Here is a 19,434-nt window from a genome sequence, read left to right as displayed (position 1 = left end):
TTTTTACTTTTACCCATGATTCTCCTTAACATATGTAGCAATTTTGGTGTCAATAGCATGTATGGGGGCTTTGCCAGCACTGCTAAAGTCGGCGAGAAATTACGCAAAATTTCACAAAATTTTATGCAAAATTACGGATGACTACACGAAATTATTTTTTATTATTAGAGGAGTTTGCTTCTATTTATGTACATTGCAGCAGCTTTCTTAGTGATACAGTGGCTCTTTATCCTATATGTACAGTGACTTTAGTGTATACAATACCTTTGCTCTGTTGGGTTGATTTACATTTTTGAAACGAAAAAATTGGAACATTCAAGTTTTTACTTCTTTTAAAGAGACACTGAAGCGAAAAAAAATATATGATATAATGAATTGGTTGTGTACTATGAATAATTACTAGAAGATTAGCAGCAAAAAAAATATTCTCATATTTTTGTTTTCAGGTATACAGTGTTTTTCTAACATTGCATCATTCTATAATATGTGCAGATTGCACAACACTCAGCATTCAAAATGATTCTTTCAGAGCAGTCTGTGAAGTAATGACCTCTCCTCTAGCAGAGGAAAAGTAAACAGTTAACTATCAGTTGAGATAATAAAAGTCAGAAAACAGCCCTCTCCAGGACTTTGAAAGTCGTAGAGATAATGGCTTTTTTGTATAGAGATAACAACTGGAGTTTCTTAACTCTTCCTGTACTGGAAACAATTAGACTGATGTATCTGATCTTAATGTTTTATTTCTTAGCTGTACTACACATACAAATCATAATATCATCATTTTTTTCTCGCTTCAGTGTCTCTTTAAAACTTGGTGACTGAGTTTTGGGTCTATCAAAATACCTGTGTATTCAATCACTGGGTAGAGGGTCTCTGCTTGTTCCATTAATAGAGCAGGCAGGAGCAGGCAGGTAGCATTCTCCACCCAACTCCAACCAGACATTTTTAAAGGCCAAGGGGTTGTTGAGGGAGCTATTTGCAATAATGTCAAAGATGAATTGCCATAGTGGCCCTTCTACCTCACCCCATGTAACCAAGTTCCTTTCCTGTCCACCTGACACTGCTTACAACCCTCTGATTCATGTACAAATTGTTTGTGGAAATGCTCACAGCCTGACCACTTCATAGTGTGTAAACTCAAAGGGATGCATTGAGATAAGAGGGAAGCATGGAGCCCCCATGAAGGTATTTAAGGGGTGTCATGCAACAGAGAGTAACAGACTGCCCATATGTAGTCTTAACTGTTACTCGGATGAATTGGGAGATGGTGGGTACTCTTTTTAAGTATCTGTAGAGTTGTTATTATTTATTGGATTCATATAGCGCCAACATATAACATAAGGTTCCTGATAATGATAATAGGGATGACCGACAACACAATACAAGGAATAAGCAATACGATACACAATGCCAGATCAGTCATTCGAATAGTAATCCCAGTAATTGTAGGTTCACGTTATTCTGTGGGTAGACTGCACAATCAAGTATGATACACAAGGAAGGAGGGCCCTGCCAAAGCCTAACAATCTAAAGGGAGGATGGTGACACGATAGAAGGGGGGTTGCACTGAGAAGTTCTTGGCTGAGAGTGAAGGAGTCAGTGTGGTACGCCTTCTTGAAGAGGTGAGTTTTGAAGACTTTTTTTCAGAAGTATGCTATATATGCACCTAAGTCTCATAACCCCAATGTAAGAATACATTTTGAGAAATACAACCCACTAAAATGGCAGCCATTTAACCTGTGTAAACTACGGTATGTTGTAAAGAGCTGGAAAGCTGGAAAATGTCTGTGGTCTCACAGTCTTGAGCACTACAGGTTTGATCCAGCTATGCGGCTGACCATAGTGGAGTCAGGGGAGGCATTAAGTAAACATACTCAGGTGAGATCTCAGGTAAATAAGTCAGTGTTCCACTGAAAGGCCATATATTGAGCACTCAGGGTCAGACCATTGAGAGCAGAACATTTATGTGATGGTTTGTAGAAAAAAGTTGCAGGCTCTGTCTTCTTGACAAATATAAAGCAGTAGTGTCCTATTTCTTTGGCTGTTCTGCCTAAGAGATTGATTGTTACTATCGGCAACTGCTGGTTGCCTGTTACTTTATTTTCTGAATAAAGACTTTTGTATAGAAAGTCTCCTATAAAACATATTAGTACAGCAGGCTCCAGCTTATGCCATCAGTAGGAGACAAAGACAAAACTATAATCAAATACAAATTACAGCTTTTGAGGGTCATGATAATGGTAGAGCCTATACCCCGTTCCATCACATTTAACCCATTCTTAATACTTTAAAATAATACACGGACTACTTGGCGTTGGAAGAATTTAAGGCCAGAGCAGCCCCTTTTTATTTAACCAAAATTAACAATGATCCAAAACACGCTGATATAAAACACATTAACCATAACCACCCAGGAAATAATCAGAGAGAGCTGGAGTAGGGGGTTCCGGAGGTACTGAGTTAATACCGAGAAACTGTAATCCTGGCATGCAGCCTTGTAACCGGCCCCCGCCGCATCCACCGGCTCGGGGACAACTGCATGTCCACACCATCATAACTTGTCGCTGTACCGTAAAAGACCGAATTTGCCCCGCGGCAAATCCCCTTACAAATATCGACCAACCTCCGGACCCCCACACCCATCCGGCTGCAATAACAGAAACAGATCAAAAGGAAAAACACATTAATCCTTACAATAAGGGAGGGAGGGAGGGAGCTTCTCCACCTCAAGCTTGCTGAGCTACAAGGGACCGCCCACCACACTTATACCCCTCCTGCCCAGGCCATCCCTTTCCTGCCGGACCTAAACTCCTTCCCCCACCCACTATCATTAACCCCTGCTTTCCCGGGAAGGCTACCCTATCATGTGGGGGCCCTCCACACTACGCTGCACTCCGGTTCCAGCCCCTTTCTATACCAATTGTAATAAAGTTAATACCTTCAAAACAAATCAGTAACTAAATTAAGTATTTGTCAGTAATAGTTTGTATGTCTCTATCCTTTAACAGGTTCTCCACTAGTTTTGCTTACTATGGCCTGGCGATGGACCTACAAAAATTTGGTGTCAGTATCTACCTTATTCAAGTTATCTTTGGGGCTGTTGATTTTCCAGCCAAGCTAGTTTCCACCTCTGGCATGATTTATATTGGCCGAAGAGTAACGCAATTCTTTTCTCTCTTGCTTGGAGGAGTGGCAATTATGTCCAATATCTTTGTACCATATGGTAAGACAAATGAACATCATGCTATTGGCTAATTATTAGAGCTATAATTGCATTCATGAAAGTAACATTTTCTAATTTTTAACTTTAGAGCTGCAAATTCTGAGGACCAGCCTGGCAGTGTTTGGAAAGGGCTGTTTAGCAGCCTCATTTAGCTGTGTATTTCTATATACCACAGAACTCTACCCTACAGTCATCAGGTGGGTGGTGCTATAGCCTATTCATTGAGCTAAGTAACTGAAATATGTGAATAAACCTTGAATAACTGGACCAAAGAAAGCTTAAGGTCCGTGCACACGCCGCACTGCAGGCAACGACGGGTCTGACGTCACCTCCCGCTGGGCGGGCGTTCCAGCGACAGTCTGGCATATGTACAGTCTGTCTGCAGACTGATACGGCTGTTTCTGAGCGATCCGCCCGGCGGATCGCTCAGAAACTGCCGTATCAGTCCATCAACAGACTGTACACACGCCGGACTGTCTGCTGAAAACCCGCCCAGCGGGAGGTGACGACAGGCCAGTCGTTGCCTGCAGTCCGGCGTGTGTACGGACCTTAACTCTCAGCCAGAAACATTGCAGATAAGTGTTGATTTGCTGATACTGTATATTACACAGACCTAAAGATAAGAAGGGATTGTATGGGATTCTGCAAGCATGGCCTGGATTTAACAGAAACCATCTGCTATAAAAGTGGGATTAAACTACCACTGCTACTCGTATATTCTTATTGTACCCAGGAATAGATACAACAAGTTAATTATACCCCCCCTTCCCCCAAGAAAAAAGTTTGTTTTATATTAACATAAGTGTTAAAGAGGAACTCCAGTGAAAATAATGTAATAGAAAAAGTGCTTCATTTTTTACAATAATTATGTATAAATGATTTAGTCAATGTTTGCCCATTGTAAAATCTTTTAAATCCCAGATTTACATTCTGACATTTATTACATGGTGACATTTTTACTGCTGGCAGGTGATGTAGCTGCTGCATGTTTTTTTGGCAGTTGGAAACAGCTGTAAACAGCTATTTTCCACAATGCAGCAAGGTTCACAGACAGGAAACTGCCAAGAGTACGTACTTTTCTTGTTTCTTGTGGGAGGGGTTTCACCACAATATCAGCCATACAGCGCCCCATGGTGGTCTATTTGTGAAAAGGAATAGATTTTCTCTGATACCCCTTTTTACATTTCTCATGTAAAAGGGGGTATCAGCTACTTATTGGGATAAAGTTCAATTCTTGGTCGGAGTTTCTCTTTAATACAAGTACCTAGTTGATCCTGCTCTTCTTCCCTGTAAAGAAATGAAAACTCTCTGCCTGGTCTCCTCTCTGGTAGTGATGCTGAGGCCTCACTGCTAAAAGGATCAAAGTATTCAACTTTTACTGGCCTACATTCTACTGTCAGTCACTCTGACTGACAGGCAGCATGTGTGGGCCACTGAAAGTCACGGAGTTCGGCAGTGATGCAATGTGCCACTACCATGCGCCTACCAGGGAGCCTTCACCTGCCTGGCAATTACTTCTATACTGACTATAAGAATATGATCAACTAGGTATTTGTATTAATACTTTTAAATAATATAAATACTTTTGAGGGTGGGGAGTGTCTTTCATACAGAAGGCTGAACTGTGCACTTGCCTCTCATCTGCCAGCCACGGGTCTACTTCTGGCTGCAATGTAATGCAGCTGAATGGCAGAATTTGTAACCCTATGCCTCTCAGCGGTTGACATGTGGGGCAGTTACCTGGCGACAAGAAACCACCTCATGACTTGTCTCAGTGGAATTGCTGCCCCACTCAGATATGACTCCATGAGACAGATGACTTCTAACTGTTGGCATGGAATGCTTACCATTGCCTGGCGGTGGCACCAGAGCAGTAGATTCACCACCTTCAGCTGCCTGTGTTTAACAGTCTTTAGTTTGCATTTGAATTGCAAAAGTTCAGATTAAATTTAAAGAATACCTGAGGTATCCTTTAAGAGTTTATAATTTTTTTTTAACATTCTCTGTTCCTGTCTCTGAACTACTATGGTCCATGTTAAAGGAATGCATGTCCATGGAGGGCCTAGTGGCAGATAGTGGGTGTAAATCTATCTCTCCAGAGGGGATACAGACAGCAGTAAAATCCCTTTATCCATTTATCCCCTAAGTCCCTTCTCCATTATCCAGAACTATACCCGCCCCCCCCCCCCCCCCGTTTGTGTAAATTATTCCTAGTAGGTGAATTTAAAGGACCACTATCGCGAAAAAAGAAGGCAGTTAAAATCGGACAGAACTGACAGGTTTTGGGCCAGTCCATCTCCTCATGGGGGATTCTCAGGGTTTTCTTTGTTTTCAACAGCATTTCCAGAACAGCAGTTTAACTGCCAAAATAGTAAGATACCAGCCATCCTCCCTACTCACTTGCACACTATTTTGTCAGTTAGGGCCTGTTTCAACTACAAAGTGATGTGAATGCGGCTACGTAGCCGCATCGCATCACTTCCGCCGCCGGCCGCATCACTTCCATTCCGCATCTCATGATGGAGGAGGAGGAGATGGGATGCGGCTGCGGGCGGATGCGGCCGTGCGAGAATCTCGGATCGTTCCGCACCGCTCCGCACAACATGCACGCAGTGGAAACCCTTCCATTGCCGTGCATGTGTTTCAGCACACCCGCTGTGTGATGCAACTATGTAGCCGCATCGCACTGCTCTTAGTGGAAACGGGCCCTTAGACTTTGCAGCTGCTGTTCAAGAAATGCTGTTGAAAACAAAGAAAACCCTGAGAATCCCCCATGAGAAGATGGACTGGCCCAAAACCTGTCGGTTCTGTCAGATATTAACTGCCTACTATTTTCGGGATAGTGGTCCTGTAATAAATCCAGGCCAGTTTTACAGGATCACTTATAATGTCTGAACATATCTAACCTAGAGAAACTTTGATAACTCATAATGTCCATTTCCCTTCCTCCCAGAAGTGTCCTTACATACTTTGGAAGTATTTAAGTGTCTTCACTGAGCTCAGTTTTAAAGCCACGGTTGCCTTTTTGTACCCAGTAAATCCTGATAAACAAATTAATCGGACAAGCAACTTCCATTATCCATTATGTACAGCTGCAGTAAACACAGTTCTGAGCACCACTAGGTGATGCTGATGTTTCATCTTCTTTCATAAACACACATTGCTGCTTAAGGCAGAAGTTTAAGGTTTAACACAAAGAAAATCTATTATTCCCTTAAATTCAAAGTTGTTTTTTTTAAATGTCATGTAGATAGGTGTTTCGGAAAACATTTACTTATGTTTTAATGACTTTGTTGACTGACATGGCTGCTGTAACAATTTTCATCAAATGTTTGAAAGAAAGATAAGATGGAGATAATGAAACCCTTTCTCATAAAACAGGAACCTTTCTTCAATTCCTTTTATAACATGCAAGGTTGTGCACAGCATGAGCATTTGTGTACTGTAGTTTTGTCATTCACATATAGCATAATAATTATGTTTTCCATTAGCTTACTGCATTATTTTGAAAAGATGTATATTTGCTCCATTTGTCTCATATTTTCCTGGGACTCTATGGCCACATTGAAAGTATTCTTTCATTTTTCTGCAGCAGAAATCCTACATATCGTGGCATAAGAGATGTAGTCTGTGGTGGCGAGTACTCTGTAGTCGCATCCATAGACTACATCTCCCGGTATGCATTGTGGTGCGCGCACGTGTGACCTCGCCAGGAGTTAGAAATGCAGGCAGAAGCAGACAGTCATGTGAAGAAGATGTCCTATTGGTGCTATTTGGGCTGGAGCCAGAGGCCCAATGGCACATATCATTACAAACCTACCTTATGGAGAGATTTGTTTTTCAAAAAACAAAAAAAAAGAAATACAGTGCTCAGTTAGCTGTAACTATTTCAGCTGCATGGATGTGAGTCTCACATCCACGGCTGGTGCTGCTTTAGCTGCAGAGGCATGAGACACACATCTGTGCAGTTTGCGGGGCTGCATGCACAGTCGTGTGAGCGTGTTCATGATGGTCCCGGCAACAGGCCCAGGGGGATTGGTGGCAGGGGACAAAAGTCCCCTGAGCCAATCCGTACTTGGGCAGCGAGAATGATCACTGTTTTTGTTCAAAAACATTGATCATTCTCAGTTGTAGGAGTGATCTTGCTGCTGTGCTCTCTCCCACTCGCTCGGTTCCACTGCTCCTGCCACCAATTGATAGATTTATGAACGGGAACTTTGTTCCCATTCATTCATCTCCCCTCAGGTCCTCGTGGTCAATGAGATGCCTGTGTCACTTCCGATTTAACACAGCCACACATTACTTCCTATTTGTGTACTTTTTGTACGCAATAGAAAATAATGCGCAAGGACATCTTGTGGCCAAATGGTAAAATTACATCTACAGAAATTAGGGGATAACATGTTTTTAATATAAAATATAGGTAAAAGGCTGCGCATCCCTGACCCAATACTATACAAATGAATGGTTAATCGCTGTGGCGCACACCGCCCCCCCTGGACTAAAATGTACGCCCGCATCCAAACAATGCAATACTGGTCTATGGAGAAATTTTAGCTTCCATCATAGTTTTGCATGCAAAAATATAGATATACTGGACATCTGCACCAACGTTGAGGTAAATCTCCAGAGCAGATGTCCTAACAGCAAAACCATTCAATTGTATAGTATTGGGTCAGGGATGCGCAGCCTTTTACCTATATTTTGTATCCACAGTTCTGTAACTACCAGGCTAGCAGCACCCATTGTGCTATCCTGTTTTGCATGGTAAGTATTTAGTTTAGTTTTGCATATGTTTTGCATCTGTCTGATTGCTGAGTGTGTATTTGAGCTATTTAAGCGGTGCATATGAGGTGGTGAGTCATTCAGATGCGGCCCATATTGGTGAGCGCTTGCTTTGTTTTCTGCTGTCTGTATTGAATGTTTTTAATATGTTTGTCAAGAGGGTATATTACTATTAAATGATGTGCTTAAAATTAGTGATGGGTGTAAAACTGAAAAAATGCACCTTTATTTCCAAATAAAATATTGTCACCATACATTGTACTAAGGGAAATAAAATGTGTGGCTTTTATTCAGTTTTTACGTTTTATTTTAGAACTATAGTGGCCGAAAACTGAGAAATAATGATTTTTTTCCCCATGTTTCTCTTATTATTCCCATTAAAATGCATTTATAATACTTAGCATAATATACCACCCAAAATAGCCTAATTGGTGGCGGAAAAAAACAAGGTCATTTTTGTTGTGATAAGTAGTGATAAAGTTATTGGAGAATAAAGGGAGAAGCGCTGAAATGTGAAAATTCTTCTCGTTCATAAGGTGAAAACAACCCACGGGCTGAAGTGGTTAATTTAGCATACAACACAATGATATGCAGGTGCTGCATATAACCGTCAAAGAGTAATAATAATGTGCAAATGATTGTAACAGGCACATTTCAGTGACATGCAAATATTACTGACAGGCATGGCATTGACATGCACATAATACTAGAAATAAGCAGATAATAACAACAATGGGCAGATATCAATAATTTGCAGATACAATGCCCATAACATGATAGACAGATTTCACTGGCATGTACTCTAGTTATAGCACCAACCCTTGCCAACCAATAATATTTATGCCCACCAGACAAGTGTCAGGTAAATTGATGCCAGACGAGTGATGCACAAATGGGGCCATATGCAATTCACTTTTTCTCCTGAGTGTTCTCCTAGGAGATACATTTCCTACCTCTTTTTATACTAACTTTTCAGCATTTTACAATTAAAAAAGTACCAAAAAGTTGTTGAAAAAGTACTATCAAATGTATTTTGAGTATTTTCTTGCTTGCTGGTGGCTTAAAATGCTTTTTATGACAAGTTGTGAAAATTTCACCTAGGAGGAAACACAGGTGAAAAAGTGAATTGCATATGAAAAAGTGAATTGCATATGGCCCATGGCCTCCAAACTAGTGGTTTGAAGGCATCTATCCACCTGTCACTAAATGTCACAGAGTCTTACACACATAAAAATGGTCTCACTGAGAGCAGAAGAGAGTCCGCTTTACAAACAAAAATACATAGGATAAGCTACACTGTCTCTTGTTTCCCACACTCCATTTATTTGCCAACTGGTCACTCATAGAAAGGGAAATCCTCCATTGGGCAATCCTACCCCTGCCTCCTTGCTGGCCCCTCCGCTCTCTCTGTATTTACTACCTGGTGGTCCATAGAGCATAATAGTATAGTAAGGATTGGCACCTCTTTTCTCTCCCCTGTACTGTATTGACAATAATGTCATGAACACAAAATCTCTCTTTTCGCGGACGACATTTTGCTTTCCCTCACCTCTCCAATTACCTCACTACCAGCCCTACACTCTACTATAGCTGCTTACGAATCTATTTCAGGATTTAAAATAAATTAAGATAAAACCAAAGCCCTCCTAATTAAAATCCCTTCTAATATGCTGCTCGCTTTAAAATCATCTTACTCTTATAACTGGAAAACCCAAACCTTAAAGAGAATCTGTATTGTTAAAAATCACACAAAAGTAAACATACCAGTGCGTTAGTTAGGGGACATCTTCTATTACCCTCTGACACAATTTCGCAGCTCCCCGCCGCATTAAAAGTAGTCAAAAACAGTTTTAAAAAGTTTGTTTGTAAACAAACAAAATGGCCACCAAAACAGGAAGTAGCTTGATGTACAGTATGTTACACATAGAAAATACATCCATACACAATCAGGCTGTATACAGCCTTCCTTCTGAATCTCAAGAGAGCATTTGTGTGTTTCTTTCCCCCTGCAGCTCACTGAAGAGTTACAAGCTGATTGTTTGTTTCTTCTTGCAGACAGCTCTGCCTGGTTGTCTGTAATTCTGCAGTATGTGACTCATCAGTATGTGAACAGAGGATTTATCCAGCTTGTAAAAGATAAGAGAGCAGAGAAAAGCTGGCTAATGTAAATAACACACACACACACACACAGGGGAGTGTGCATAGAGGGGGCACGCATAGCAGATCACACTGAAGAGTTGGCAGCCTTCCAGACACAGGACGACAAGTCCGCCAGGGGAAAGATAAGCTGATTTATTACAGAGATGGTGATAGTAGAAAGTGCTGCTGTAAGCCAGAGCACATTATAATAGGTTTAGGAACCTGTAGGATGGTAGAAAACACAATGACATTTTTGTTACAGAGTCCCTTTAACATATTTAGGGATTAATTTAACCACCTCATATTCTACAGTCTATAAGCATAATTTCCCTTCACTAATTCATAAAGTATTGCAAGATCTACATTAATGGACGGCATACAACATTTCCTGGATTGGTAGGATCTACTCTTTAAAGACAAACATTTTGCCATGTATCTTATACCTCTTTGAGACTCTTCCAGTTCATGTCCCCTTGTTCCAACTATCTAGACTACAATCAGCTTTTTTAGATTTTGTATGGAATCATAAGCGCCCTAGGTTCTCTAAAACTGTATTGTTATCTGCAAGAGAACAGGGAGTACTAGGTCTTCCATGCTTAAAACACTATTACCAAGCTGCACACCTACGACAATTATCAGAAAAGGGGCTTAATTGAAGCCACTGAAGTACTTCCCTTGTTGCTAGCCTCTTTCCTTTGGGCAACATCACCTCCTAAGCTATCTTATGCTAACCTGCTCCCAACTATCACATTTACCATCTGCCTCTGGAGATTAATAGCCACCTCTGCAAGCCTGAGGTCTCATCCCTCATCATGAAACCCTATACTAGGAAACCCTGCTTTCGCTCGCAGCACTTACTCCACCTTTATGTCAAGGTGGTATCATCTAGGCTATTTTAATCTAGATGATTGGACAGATTTTGCCACCGGCAAATTTCTCACCAGATCTAAACTGGAGGAAAAACTGAACCTCACTCCCCAGATCCTAATGGAGTTTAATCAAATCTCCCACTTCTTACATCACTATACATATGAGGTCAATTCCGTATCTTCCCATACTCCTTTTGAAGGACTATGTGCCCACAGAGGACATCAGAAAGGTCTTATTTCTCAGATATACTCCCTCCTCCAAACCAAATCTGGCACTACAAAGCCCTCCCACCCCTATATGAAAAAATGGGAAGAGGCTCTTTCTATGACTATAAGCTCAGAGGATTGGGATGATATATGGGAAAATGCTAGATATTCCTCTATGTGTACCCAGATTAAAGAGAATATTTACAAGGTTCTTTTCCGTTGGTACCTCACTCCAGAAGGCATGTCTAAAATCTATCCTAATACATCAGATCTCTGCATATTTTTTGGTATTGTCCCTTAATAGTCCCTTTATGGGAGGAACTTCAACAACTGATTTTTACCGTCACGCATGTCTTAGTTCCAATTGACCCATTAATTATGCTCCTAGGTAAACTCATTTCTAATATTGATAAATATTCCTTGCACCTAATCACACATATCCTGACTGCTGCTAGACTCTCCATAGCATCTGCTTGGAAAGCTATAGCTCCTCCTACTATATCTGAAGTCAAGATCAGAGTAAATTGGACCAAGGCTATGGAGCAGATGACTGCCTCTTTAAGACATACAGAACTCAAATTCCATAAAATTTGGGATCCATGGCTGTTCTTTACCTCTGATCATCTGCCTCCATGATATACTCATACTTATAATTAAACTTTCCAATTGGACTCTACACATGATCTCAGGCCTCCTCTCGAGCACAGATAACCTGGGATTTTACTCCTTTTATTGAAGTTCCTCCTATCTCATCCCTGAGGCCCTTGCATTATTACTTTACCTTCCAATGATCTAACCTATAACCGCTCTTAATTATTTCTTTGATAAGAGGAATTTTAAACAATGTGCTAATTTCCTTCCCTTTCCCCTCCCTTCCCCATCCCCTCTCCTTGTCTTTTCCCCCTTCCATCCCCTCCCCCCCTTGTTTTCCTCCTCCTATTGGTTAGTTCAATTGTTTCAAAACAAAAAAGGATTTACCCCTACTTAAGAATTGTTCTTAAATGGAAATTGGAAAATTGGATTTCCCCAGAAATCTGCGGAAATCTGTAAAAAAATTTTTTCGGAAAGAAGAAATTTTGTCGGAATCGTAAATTTCCGACCATCCCTATGCCCTGAATCAGTTAGTCTGAGACTGCCACTGCTAATATGAGTATGATGCAAGTAACAGAAATCTGTTTAATGTTTTAAATAATTATTTGTAAAATATAACAGCATGTGTTTTGACATCCTGAAAATATGATAAAAATTATGTTTCTATAAAATATAATAAGAAAGTAATATTGTTCTTATGTGGATTGCATAACATACAATGTAGCATATTAATTTGAAAAAAAAAAATCTGTGTTTTTCTTCTATGCAGTTATACAAATGTATGATTTTAAATCATATTTAAAGCTCCTCAAATCTGCATGAAATACACATCTCAAGTCTAATCTGCATATCATTTCCATGCAAATCTCATGATGTTTTAATTCAGAATGTATCTATCCCCTTTTTTCCCCTCTATGTTGCAATGTAATGGAATTAGGAGGACAAAATAAATACCGGTATTATTTTTATTCTTTTGTTTTGCACCAGTCAGTTTTGGCAAAAATATAGCTCAGGTATAAGTGAGCTCTAGTGGGCTTATTCAGCTGGTGGCTTAATATTACAAAAGGAAAAAATACAGGGGCACCTGGAGCCCAATGCAATGCAGCATAATTAGTGTAGATTGGTGTAAGGATATAAAAAGTTTTGGGTACTCACAAGGCTTGTTTTTAACAGCAACCACTAAATAAGCATGTGGGGAAGAACCGTCCCCACTCCACATTGTGAGAGAGGGGTACTCGCAGCTTCAAAACAATAAACCTTATGATGAAATCATAAAATTGCGTGCCTTCCCTGAGGCACACAATAATAATAAAACCATTTAAAAACTGTTTAAAACAAAGGTACATGTTGGCTTACCTTCATGAAGTCTACTCAAGTGTTAATTTAAATCAAATGTATTCATCACAGAAGATGTGTTTTGCAGTTCAGGGCTGCTTCATCAGGTCAATATAGTGCCTTTAAGAATAAAAGACAATGCACAAGATTTGTACTAAAATCTTACTAACCATGGAAAGTACAAATAAAATATATACCGTATTTTTCGGACAGACTTTTCTTCCCTAAAATTTTAGGAAAAGTGGGTTCGAAAATGGTCTGAAGATTAAAAAAAAGTGCAGATTCCCAGGGAGTGACTCTTACCCATCCAGCGCCATGCTCCTTTCTCCGACTGGCTTGTCCACGTGTCCCTCTTCTCCTCGGGCATCTTTCTAGGTCGCTGTGTACCGCTATGTCAGATGATGCCACCCACACTGGAGGAGAAGAGGGATGCCTAAAAAGATGCCAGAGGAGAAGAGAGACGCCTGAACAAGCCGGAGCGAGGTGGGAGGAGGGTGGCGGCAGGATCAGGTGAGAGTTGAACTGTTAGGTGCTGTTAGTGTAGTGTAGCTTAGTTGTGAGGGAAGGACGGGGTTAGTGTAGTGTACTGTATAGTCTAGTGCAGGGGAGGACTGGGACCTTTTGGCCTGGGGGGAAAACACAACCTAGAGGCCCTTTCACGGCAGCCCCAGCCCAAATACATATCTTTTTTGTTAACAAATGTATATATAGTGTAATGCAGCATTTCATGCAATTACATAGATTACCCCTCCTAGCAACCAAAGTTTGGGGTAAAAAAAAAAAAAATTATTAGCAGTAATCAAAAGCCTGGGTCAGGGTGACTGCCAAGCAGGTTATGGCACAAAGCACAGCGGGGCTGGATTTATAACTGAAGGATACTTCCAGTAGGATAATGCACCATGTCACATAGCTTACACAATTTCAAACAGATTTCTTGTATATGATAATGGTTTAGTGTTCTATGGCCTCCACAGTCAGCAGATCTTAACCAATAGAGTGCCTTTAGGATGCAGTGGAACAAAATTGAGGATGCAGCTGACAAATCTACAGCATCTGCATGATGCTATCCTGTCACTAGGCCCCACAAAGCTTGTCCCCTCTTCCCAGATTGTCCTCCATCTGTACTCTTTCTCCCCAGGAAGGAAGAAATTAAATTATATAGGCTGGGGGGATAGTGAGGTTAACAAACTATAAATGAGTAAATAGGGTAACCTTTCTGTTATTAGCACTCCGTAGTACCGCTGAAAGAATCTGCGTTCTTATGAACACAATGTCCCGCTGCTGCAGAAACCTCTTCCCAAGAAACAGGGCCGTGTCTAGCTTTCTTGTCATCCTATGCAGGAAATCTGTGCTACCCCAATTCCATTTAAAAAACAAACAAACCACACACTCTATAGAATACATCGTATATGATATAAACCACTTGCCATACAGAACCTGCTGCCACCATGCGCCTCAAATAAAAACAGCAGCTATAATGTTGCCCACAAAACAAGTTCCAGCATCATGTCCCAACAGAACAATTTTAAGTATCATATCCTTCACACTGCAGGATCAGATTATCAAGCAATTCCTGACTCTTCATTGCAAAGTACATTTTCACAAACATTATGGGAATGCAAATATGTGACCGCCTATTAGGATAGATGTGGACTGAAGTGAGTATATTCATGACATTGAAGGGCTGACATAGTGAGTTGATACAATAGTTTAGCGATTCATAACCCATTCTGGAGATAAGCACAGTGTGTTGGAATTGAGACAAGATAAGAGAAGTAGAATGGAGGGAGGAGGGGTGGTCGGGGGTCAGAATTGATGACATGGATGAGCAGATAGATACAGTATGAGCTGGGCAGAGGCATAGTGGATAACACTTTTGTATTATGGTGTCCTAGCTTTGAATTTTGGTCAGGACAAAATCTCTTTCCACAAGCTTTAGCTAGAGACTTTAGATTCCATGGCATCCCAGAAATACACTAGTAAGTTAGTTGGTTTCCCTTAAAGGTAAGCAGAGAGGAATGGTTTCTTAAAATAGAAAAAGGCTTTTATACATACCTGGGGCTTCTTCCAGCCCCATAAGCCTGGATCGCTCCCACGCCGCCATCCTCCGCTTCCTGGAACCGCCAGTACCACGCCCGTCACTTCCGGCGGACGCGGCCAATTGTCCGCATCACAGGGGCTCCCTCCATACCCGTACGCATGCGGCTGCGCAGTAGGCAGCCTCATGCGTACGTCTATGGAGGGAGCTCCTTGTGATGCTGAGAATCGGCCGCGTCTGCCGGCCGACTGGCCGACTCGCGGCAATGACCGGACCCGGTACCGGTGGATCCAGGCAGCAGAGGACGGCGGCGTGGGAGCGATCCGTGCGTATGGGGCTGGAGGAAGCCCCAGGTATGTATAAAACTTTTTCTTGATCCTCTCTGGTTCCCTTTAAAACAAGCCTATAGTGAAAACAGACTAACTATGGTAGCATTAGATTGTGAGCTCCTCTGAGGACAGTCAGTGACATGACTATGTACTCTGTAATGTGCTGCAGGAGATGTCAGTGCTATAAAAAACATGATAATAATATGGGAGGACATTAGACTATGACTATGGTGGGATTAGAGTGTGAGCTCCTCTGAGGACAGTCAGTGACACGACGATGTACTCTGTAAAGTGCTGCAGAAGATGTCAGTGCTATATAAATACATAATAATATGGTAGGCCATTAGACTATGGTAGGTTTGGATTGTGAGCTGCTCTGAGGACAGTCAGTGACATGACTATGACATGACTCTGTAAAAGTACTGTAGAAGATGCCAGTGCTATATAAATACATAATAATAATATGGTAGGACATTAGACTATGGTAGTATTAGAGTGTGAGTTACTCTGAGGACAGTCAGTGACATGACTGTGCTCTGTAATGTGCTGCAAAAGATGTCAGTGCTATATTAATACATAATACTAATAAGGTAGGACATTAGACTATGACTATGGCAGGATTAGACTGTGAGCTCCTCTGAGGACAGTCAGTGACGTGACTATGTACTCTGTAACGTGCTGTAGAAGAAGTCAGTGCTTTATAAATACATAATAATATGGTAGGACATTAGACTATGGCAGGATTACACTGTGAGCCCCTCTGAGGACAGTCAGTGATATGACTATGTACTCCGTAAAGTGCTGTAGAAGATTCCAGTGCTATATAAATACATAATGATAATCCTATACAATAAAAGATAACTGTCCCTACGTCATCCACTTTCCCTGTCTGTCCGTTAGTGGCTTTTAGTACTGTTGGGACGTTAGGTTGGCCCAGGGAGCAGGGCGGGCGGGTGCGCACGCATGCGCCGGCACTGACTGGCGGCGGTAATTTGACTACCTAGAGCCTGTTTTTAAACGGGCTTAGGCAGACTAGTAATAATAATAATATTAGAGTATGGCTATGGTAGGATTTGATTGTGAGCTCATCTGATGACAATCAGTGACATGACTGTGTACTAATCTCTGCAACATGCTGCAGAAGATGCTAGAAGTCAGAGATAGAATGACCAAATAGTAGGAACTTTGTGGGAGAGACAGATGCATAAAAAGGAGACAAGAGGGATGCGAGAAGGAGAAATTGAGAACATAAAAAAGAAGGGGAGACATGAGGGGGGGAGGGGGATTAAGGTAGAAGCACAAAACATGGGGAGAGGAGAAACAGCAGAGAGATCCCACCAGGACTGGCTAGCTCTGTCCCATTTAGCAGGGATGAAAGAAGCAATTGCATTTGGGAGAGGAAAGAGTGGGGGAGGAGGGGGCCTGGGAAGAAATGGACACACTGGAAGAACAAGAGATAAGAGAGCACAAAGCAATCAGGCTAATCTCCGTATATCACAGTCATATCATAGTGAAAGCAGCGTGCACGTCCTTCCTCACCCTTCTCTGTGTCCCAGGGAAAGCTCCCAGGCTGTGCAGCAGTTCTTTCTCTGCTCACGCTGTCTGGATGAGAGTCCACACTCAGTCATGCTGGTGCAGCGCAGGCTGTCTCTTGACTTTGAAATTGCCACGGTCAACCCACAGGGGGCGGAGCCCAACCTCCGTGCAGGAAGCAGAGCATTGCTGTGTGCACAGCCGTCTCTGTCCCCAGGTGTGCATTGCCTGGCTGCATATATACAGTATTTGTCAAGGTAGCTTCTCAGGCTGATCCTCTGTCACAGGGTACTGGTGAGACCGACCAGCGCAGCCAGCCACACTGTGCTTAGGGGGACACAGGAGGAAGGAAAGAAGTCGGCCCCTTCCTCTTTTGCCGAGCATGCAGCGGTCCAAAATACAGAGGCAGAAGGCGGCCCGGGGGGAGAATGACCCCCATCCCCCCAGGCCAGTCCGCCCCTGGTCTAGTGTTTAGTGTATTGCAGTGTAGTGTATAGTCTAGTGTGTAGAGAAGTGTAGTGTGTAGTCTAGAGTAGCACTAGGCACAAGCCTAGAAATGCCAGTGTGCTGAGAGGTGGCTGTTATGGATTCCTAAACCTGCACTCACCATCCTTCAGATGTCACCTCCCCAGAGCATAAAGAGCTGGATGGGCATTTTACATGGGACAACCCATCCATCTCTACCTGGGCTGGTCACCATCAAGGGAGCATAGAGAGCTGGATGGGCAAGCTTGATCAGACTGCAGAACAATCCAGCCCACCCATCTAGCTCTGTATATTTTTGGGGTAGTGATGTCAGCGCGCCTCCAAGATCATGAGCACAGGGAATGGGGGGGGGGGGTGACAGCTGTTTGTATAGGACCCTAAAACTTCTGCAAGGTGTACATTTGGAACCAAATTTGTTCCCTAAAATTTGAGGAAAAGTGGGTTCGAAAATGGTCTGAAGGTTAAAAACAAAAGTGCAGATTCCCAGAGAGTGACTCTTACCCATCCAGCCTCAGATAAGTAAATATCAAGTAAATATCAACTTTTTCACAGTTCATGTGTGCTGTAAGCACATTTGTGAAAAAGGTTGACTAGAGGATTATATCCAAGGGAACAGAAATATTACATTGTTTCTTGTAAACAGATGTTAGAATGTAGATAGTTAGAAGGAACCCCATATTAGCTCCCAATTAATTAAAACTTTTCTTTTCATCTTGTATTTTACTGTATTTCCCTGTTAAAAATTGGGTTATTGTTACCATATGTAGTATTATTCTGCTTTTGCAAAGGGTTTCTATGTCCAAAGCAGTAAATAAATACACATAATCCCATCAACATAACAATAAAGAGATTATTCTGAGGACATATAATCTTTGTCAGCCAAATGTAAGGCAGCGAGGGTTTAGAGTGTAGATGTTTTAGCACCAGCAGAATTCAAATAAGGAAAAGCAGTTTTATTCTGAATATGGATAATGCTCTGTTGCATTTGTAGCCGACCTATGTCTAATACCACTGTGCTCAGTTGTTCTACATACTGTATGTATAGAGACTATGCCTTCTCTTTACTCGGATGCCCCATGTGCTCAGAGCTCAGCATCTATTCATCTACTTTATCCCAGCTGACAATGATCTCCTCCCGAGAGAGTCTCTTCAGACATCTGTGTAGCTGTAGCTAGCAGTGAGCTCCAGGCTCCTCCAACGCTCTCCAGGACTTTTGCCTGACTTTAGAGATTTAGGCTGATACTGTTTCCAGACAACATCTTTATTAGCTGAAGCAGTTTGGTTATTAACTCTGGATAACTGTGTTACATACAGTAAAAACAGACAGCTATACTCATTTATTCCACATTTTCAGCTCTTTATGCCAGTAACGGTTTAAGGAGGAGAGCAGCCTTCAGTGCAAATAATAATTATATAATGAAAAGTGTGGCTACTGGCATGGAGTGTGTCACTAATGGTACCTTATTGTGGCTGCACAGAGCAAAGGCAGAGAAAATGACCACTCCTGACTGGGGCATATAATCTAAGTGTATTTACTTCAGCTATACACCGTGCGATCTAGATTACAAAATCTTGCTGAATTTTACCACTTGCATGTAATGATATGAAAGTAACACAAAACAATCTATTGTATCCTAAGTGCTCTTAATCTTTCTGTTATACTACATAGATTTTTATGAGATTGTACAAGACTAGATTTCCTCATCTGTCACAGTATTTGGAGATTCTTATATGCTAGGTACACACGATGCGTTTTTTTTTCGGTCGCTTTTCCGACCAATCGATTCTCCGCTCGATTTTCCGCTCGATTCTCTTATCTTTTATTGTCAATTTTCATTCACTTGTATGAGAAATCGACCAGAAAAACGATTGGAAATAATATCGGACATGACGGAATTT

General features: G+C 41.7%; 1 protein-coding gene and 1 long non-coding RNA gene across 3 annotated transcripts in view; one reads left to right on the top strand and one right to left on the bottom strand.

Moving 5' to 3' along the window:
• LOC137538751 (solute carrier family 22 member 6-A-like) overlaps nucleotides 1–19,434 on the top strand; it is a 115,630-nt gene that overhangs the window by 82,226 nt on the left and 13,970 nt on the right. The window contains exons 8-9 of the mRNA XM_068261064.1: nucleotides 3,009–3,223; nucleotides 3,312–3,420. Of these exons, the coding sequence (XP_068117165.1) occupies nucleotides 3,009–3,223; nucleotides 3,312–3,420 (324 nt within the window). The remainder of the gene's footprint in view (nucleotides 1–3,008; nucleotides 3,224–3,311; nucleotides 3,421–19,434) is intronic.
• The window catches only part of LOC137538753 (uncharacterized), a 29,852-nt gene that overhangs the window by 6,480 nt on the left and 3,938 nt on the right, over nucleotides 1–19,434 (bottom strand). Inside the window, exons 1-2 of one of the 2 annotated variants that reach the window (XR_011024879.1) lie at nucleotides 17,056–17,141; nucleotides 13,171–13,269 (exon numbers count right to left, since the gene is read on the bottom strand). This is a non-coding gene — a long non-coding RNA (uncharacterized lncRNA). Of the gene's footprint in view, nucleotides 1–13,170; nucleotides 13,270–17,055; nucleotides 17,142–19,434 lie in introns of those variants that run through there. The other variant, XR_011024880.1, reaches the window with a different exon arrangement.

This window comes from Hyperolius riggenbachi, chromosome 11 (genome assembly GCF_040937935.1).
Source record: "Hyperolius riggenbachi isolate aHypRig1 chromosome 11, aHypRig1.pri, whole genome shotgun sequence".
Taxonomy (NCBI): domain Eukaryota; kingdom Metazoa; phylum Chordata; class Amphibia; order Anura; family Hyperoliidae; genus Hyperolius; species Hyperolius riggenbachi.
The sequence above is the reverse complement of the archived record's forward strand: the minus strand, read 5'-3'. Positions and strand labels throughout refer to the sequence as shown.